Below are 6,063 nucleotides of genomic sequence, written 5' to 3' on the forward strand. Positions count from 1 at the left end.
TTCTATTTGTGAATGGACACAATGCAGTGGCTCACCCACGCTGTCTACTTTCAACGGAACCGCTTGGCCTGAATGAAGGCAACACACTCACAACACCCTCCATACACAAACACAAAGAGGAAGCTAGAGGCCAGAGTATGCAACTGTGTCGGGAACTGGAGTGCAGAACTAAAAAGATTGCATTGTGTTGTCATGTTGACCAAATGTTCTAGAATGCTTAGCCACCCAGCGGACCAACGTGGCGATCAGGTGATTAAGGCCGAGACTCTAGAGTTCAAAGTCCATTGATGGACTGCTGCTTTATAACCGGATGATTGATACCTGACTCTCTCTGTCCCAGATGGTCAGAACTGCTGCAAACTGACTGAGAAGTGATCAGAAAGTCTCCAGGATCTCATGAAGATCAGCAGACTGTCCCGATACCCTCACAGACAGGAGCAGAGACTAACAGACAGAGACATCCTGTAGTCGAGACTCTGTCCAAGCTGAGGAAAGCTTGTCCTATCAAAGTAAAAGTGCCAGGGAGCCAGGCCAGCCCCAGGCATGAAGTGATAAACCCCCTGCCAAGTCCCTAGACACACCATTGTGTGTGTGTGTGTGTGTGATATATAGGTGGTGTTATTATATACAGGTGTGTGTTTGGCGCACGCATGTCCTCATATGAAATAACACGCAAGTCACTAAGGAATAGACCAGTCAGTCAACGCTAATAAACATCATTCAAACTGACATGGGCGCACACCCACACGTTAAGACTCACACACACAGACACACACGTATGAACATGAATTCATTACATAACCGGTTAGCTGTCATCCATGTTTATTCTCTGCTGATGCTTCGTTTATGTTTGGATTTAATTCTGTGACTTGAGGATTTGACGTAATGCAAACAGGTGCATATTGACTGAAGCGCAGCCGTGTGTGACCTGACAATGGGACGGTTCTCTTTAGCGATCAGCGATGCAGTCACTTGTTTTCGGGACTTAACCATGGACGTACGAGTAGAGGCCAGGTAAAGGTGAGAAGCTGGTATGATTGCAAACGTAGTGATACGAGTCCAACAGGTCGGATTCGTAATGAGTGTGTATTGCCCTCTAGTGGCAAAATCGTGTCATGAGAAAATGTTATATTTACATACTCCATAATTAGGGTCCCGCCCTCCCTCCCACCCCCTCGAACAATAACAATCTGTGAGGAGAAATGGCGCATGGCACTTTGTGGAAAACTTTCAAACTCGAGGTATAATTATACCTGCCATCTCCGAGCCTTTGAAGCTGTTCTAATAGAGAGCTGTAAAGCAGACGGAAGCGAGAGCGCAGGATTCGGTTGCTCAGCCACCCGACAACGTTTGTGCTCCACTTTCTACGTTTTCCGTCATTGTGAAGTGTCGCATTTCACGGTACTGTGATTAATAAACAAGATGATTGTGAACGTGGGAGCCTGATTGATCAGGGAGCTGTCGAACGTTTTAATTGGCTCATGGACGCAGGTGTGCTGTCAACTTGGATAATGATGCATTTCACTCACTAACAGCTGAGGTAAATAGTAAGAAAATGTCAAACTAATTACACTCACTCACCTCCCCACTTGTAACACAGCTAGACACAGACATTTACATTACAATAAAGCAAACGTAGATAAACACACTGAAAGTCCCGTGACTTTGTACAAAGCTTTGACGTATGGGGGCTGTTCCATTGGGTCGCTTCACAAATCATTTACACCAGGAGCTGAACTCAGACACTGCAGACAGGTTCACGTGACGCCGGTTATGCAAACCGAAGGCTCTCTGACTGAAGGGAGTTCCGACCGCAGGTGGGTTTGACCTGTGTGCATCAGATCTGCACTATAGTCAGCACATTCTACTGATCACACAGGAGTCCCCAGTAGAAGAACAAGACAAAGCAGGAAGCCACGGTCGTCTGGAGAAACATTTTTATTAAGTGTTTTTTTAAAACAAGGAGAACCTCATTGTTAAACATGGTCTGTGGGGAACGGTCGGCTAAAAGCTTTCCTGTACAGTTCAGAGAGAAGGCGCAAGGAACAGGTGATGGAGAGGGAGAGAGAGAGAGACACACACACACGAAGAGAAGGAGCGGAGATGAGGAACATGAGCTCTCTGACGCGACGAAGACGACCTCTGAACCTAAAACAGCTTTTGCTGATTGAAATCTCTATTATTGCGTCCGGGCCCAATGAGGTTTGTCGTCTCTGCAAGTCTTGAGAATGTGATTCAATGTAAAGTTCTAGCAGTAAGATGAAAAGTACGTACAAATGGTAAAAATATATAAATTATGTGGACATGCATTATGTGAGAATGTGAGCGTTATAAATACACAGAAGCAGTTTGAGGTCTTTCCTTGGTGTGTGTCTATCCGTTCTCATTTCCTCCCTAGTGGTACTATTGTAAACAGGAAGTGCTCTCTGAACTCACAGGAAACCGCGCCGGGGGGGGGGGGGGTCTGCGTGTTTTGCCTGGTGGGGCCAAAGGGCGGTTTTTGGTGGGGAGGGCAAAGGTCACTGGGTGAGAGAGAGAGCGAGAGAGAGCGAGCGAGCGAGAGTGCCTGAGATTTTTCTCTCCGAGCTGAGTGGGGGGGGGGGGGGGGGGGGGGGGTATGGATCTGGGATAGGCCGGCGATGGAGAAGATAAAGAAAGGAGGGGGGGAGACGTCCCTTTGAGTGTCTCGCTCCAGAAGGATGGAGTGAGGAAAGGAGGAGGATTAAAGAAAATAAACAAACTCCTCTCTCACCTCCCGATAGAAGGAGGGGGGGGGGGGGGGGGGGGGGGGGGGGAACACAACTGAAGGTTAGGACTACAGTATCCTCAGATCTCCATGGCGATTGTCTACAATGATACTAGAGGGGGGGGGGGGAAGAAAAAAAACAGAAACCAACAGGAAAACATGTTGGGAGATGCAGAGAGAGAGGAGTGGGCGGGGCCTCAGAGGCCGGCATCGTTGTAGGTGGGCGTGGCCACCTTGAGGATGCTCTGCGCGTTCTCCTCCAGCATGGGGCGCCATTTCACCTCCCCGGTCAGCAGCAGGTCCTCGGCGTCCAGGGAGTCGATGTACTGCATCTGAAGAGGAGCACACACACACACAGAGAGAACGAGCACACACACACACACACACACACACACACACACACACACACACACACACACACACACACACACACACACACACACACACACACCTTGTGTTGATGGAACTGATGTACTGATGACTCAAAGCAACACTATTTAAGGAAATCTTCTGACATTTCAGAAAGAAACCATGATACTTTATTAAACCCAAAAGTTTTGATTTTATTCTCAATGATTTACAAAACTATTACAAATGAATAGAAAATATATACTAAACGTATAGTCACTACGTTTAGAAGTGGTCCTCGCCCGCGAGGACCACATGAGGCGCCCGCAGGCCTGTTCTGAAAATAGCCCAGCTCATTCTTGAACAACTCTTTCCCAACTTTTTTAAGTCGTTGTTGATAATTATTGTGGGAAATCATTAACATGATCAGTTACTTCACATAGATGAGTATCATTAATCAATATTAATAATATGTAACTAAAGGCAAACTGAGCAAATTGGTTATTTCAGAAGAGTGGATCAAACTGGGTGCCCTTCGTATGACTCAGTACCCATGAAGTAGCTCTCAGGTTCAAAAAGGTTGGGGACCCCTGCTTTAGATTATGTCAATCTTTTTTAAAGACGCCCCACCTGTAGTACCCTCGCAGACCACCAGAGGTCCCCCAGAGCCCGTTTAGAGGGACCACGTCAAGACCTTACAGAAGGGTCAGAATGTTCTTAGACCTAATGACTCCTGACGGAGTCCAATCTTATCGACCATCTTAAAGCTAGGGTAGGAAACTTGGAGAATCCAGCCCGAGTAGGATATAAATCCCCCCCCCCCCCCCTCCCTCCAGCCAGGGCTCCTTCCAAAGCCCACCCCCCAAAAACACAAGCCTAGCTCTCCAGTTTTAGCAGTACCTCTGCCCTTCAGGGGACGCTGCAAACAGGCAGACCGACAGACAGACAGGTAGGTAGGCAGAGAGAGAGAGACAGGTAAGCTGTCCAATCAATGCAGTCGGGACGAAGGGAATGATTGGACAAGCTCATCCCAGGCCTGCGACAGGACGGATACAAACTGCTGGGATTTATTAAAATATGTCAAGCATTTGATTTATCGATTGCTGTTGAGATGTTGAAAGAATTTCCACAAATACGACGGGAAATGCTTCTCAAATAACCAGCCGACCCTAGCGGTGGCTAGCCGGCCCTTCAGATGGTCAGGGTTAGGGGGGGGGGGGGGGGGAGAGAACTCTTTGATACTGCGACGGGGATTCAGGCTTTACAGAGTCCAGCGGGCCGTTGTGACCTCGTGCAGGAGACCGCAGCACTCGTTGTGATGTCAGAGCAGAGGCCGCCGATCAAAGCCTCGTGAACGCCGTCACATGACACCTCACCGCCTGAGTACTACGGACAAAGATCCCGGGCACCGGCCCACCTGCTCCTGTGTGTGCGTCCGTGAGCGTGTGCGTGTGTGTGTGTGTACGTGTGTGTACGTGTACGTGTGTGTGTCTGTGTTTCTTGAGTTGAAGACCGAGGGAAAAAGAGAAGAACAGGCCGCAAGAGAAAGATAAGACTGAAGGGAAAAGGCAGTGACGGGGAGGAGGGGGGAGAGGGAGGTGAGGGGAAACAGGAGGAGGAAGAGGAGGTGAGGAGGAAGAGGAGCTGAAGGGAAGCAGGAGGAGGAAGAGGAGGTGAAGGGTAGCAGGAGGAGGAAGAGGAGGTGAGGGGAAACAGGAGGAGGAAGAGGAGGTGAGGAGGAAGAGGAGCTGAAGGGAAGCAGGAGGAGGAAGAGGAGGTGAGGGGAAGCAGGAGAAGGAGGTGATTGTGCGGGGAAGGGGAGCAGGAGGAGGTGAAAGGGGGGTGAAGGGGTTAATGAGATCAGGCTGAGGCCCCAGCAGCAGATGGAGCTGCAGGTGTCTCTGGCACCTGCTGCCTTCACTCCCAACAAAAAGGATATTAAACACAGATGAAGAGGAGGAGGAGGAGGAGGAGGGAGGAAAAAGAGGATTGTCAGAGAGGGAAGACGAGAGACGAGGGGAGAATAAAGTTGACAGAATTGGATGGAAGGAAAGATTAGCCAGAGGAAAGAGAAGAGCAGGATGGAAATATAGAAATGGCATATGAAACTGAAGTATGGATTCATCTGATGATGTGCACGACACATGTGCATGTTATGTGCAACGGATTGCACTTGTACAACACTTTCCAAACCACGCTCACTCGAAGCGCTTTAGAATTAGTGCCTCGCAGTCGCCCCTCAACGTCGGCTCAACCGTTGCAGATATATCCCTTTATGGTTGTACCTGTTTGCGGACGTACTCCAACATGAGCTCCAGCTGTCGCGGGTCCTCACACTCTCTGTTGAACAGGTTCCTCCACAGGGCTGCAGCCAGCACTCTGTCGTCAGACAGGATGCCCTGAGAGCGAGATCAAGAGAGAGACAGGGAAATCTCTACACAGATTTCTCCTACACATAATTGTTTTATAACACATAAGCTGTTTTTTTTAAGTGCCTTCTAGCTTGCATTTTTTAGCTGGAATAGTACCAAGCATTGTATAGCATCTTATCCTCGCCGTGTTTGTTGTGTACGGGGAATGGGTTAATTGGTTAACCTAGTGATCGTTAGTGCTTGGCACTTGGTTCTATGAACGTCCTTACTGCATCGACTCTGCTGACAAAAGTAATTATTGTAAGTCGCTTTGGATAATGCGTCTGCAAAATTCCCTAAATATCAATGTAACCGTGGTAAGATGAGCAAGACACTTAGTCCTAACTGCTCCCGACGAATTGGCCGTCGCCTTGCTAGATTGACTCCGCCGTCGGCGGGGGAATACGTGTGTGAACCGTTGTAAATCGCTTTGGATAAATGTGTACAAGTGAGCTTCTTCTGTGAAGTTCTTTCTCTCACCTCATCGTATCCAAATATGGCAGCATAGAAAGTCTCCGTCATTGACTTCAAACTCTCCTTCCTGTGAGAAGCATCAAT

General features: G+C 48.6%; 1 protein-coding gene across 1 annotated transcript; it reads right to left on the minus strand.

Moving 5' to 3' along the window:
- Positions 1 to 1,920: 1,920 nt before the first annotated feature.
- On the minus strand, positions 1,921 to 6,057 carry LOC132471296 (ubiquinol-cytochrome-c reductase complex assembly factor 1). Its single transcript, XM_060070478.1, has 3 exons — positions 5,986 to 6,057; positions 5,380 to 5,493; positions 1,921 to 3,078 (listed from the first exon to the last, which is right to left on the minus strand). Exons 1-3 carry the CDS (start codon positions 6,025 to 6,027, stop codon positions 2,944 to 2,946), a joined length of 291 nt encoding a protein of 96 aa, XP_059926461.1. The 5' UTR covers positions 6,028 to 6,057; the 3' UTR covers positions 1,921 to 2,943.
- Positions 6,058 to 6,063: the final 6 nt, after the last annotated feature.

This window comes from Gadus macrocephalus, chromosome 13 (assembly GCF_031168955.1).
Source record: "Gadus macrocephalus chromosome 13, ASM3116895v1".
NCBI classification, from domain to species: domain Eukaryota; kingdom Metazoa; phylum Chordata; class Actinopteri; order Gadiformes; family Gadidae; genus Gadus; species Gadus macrocephalus.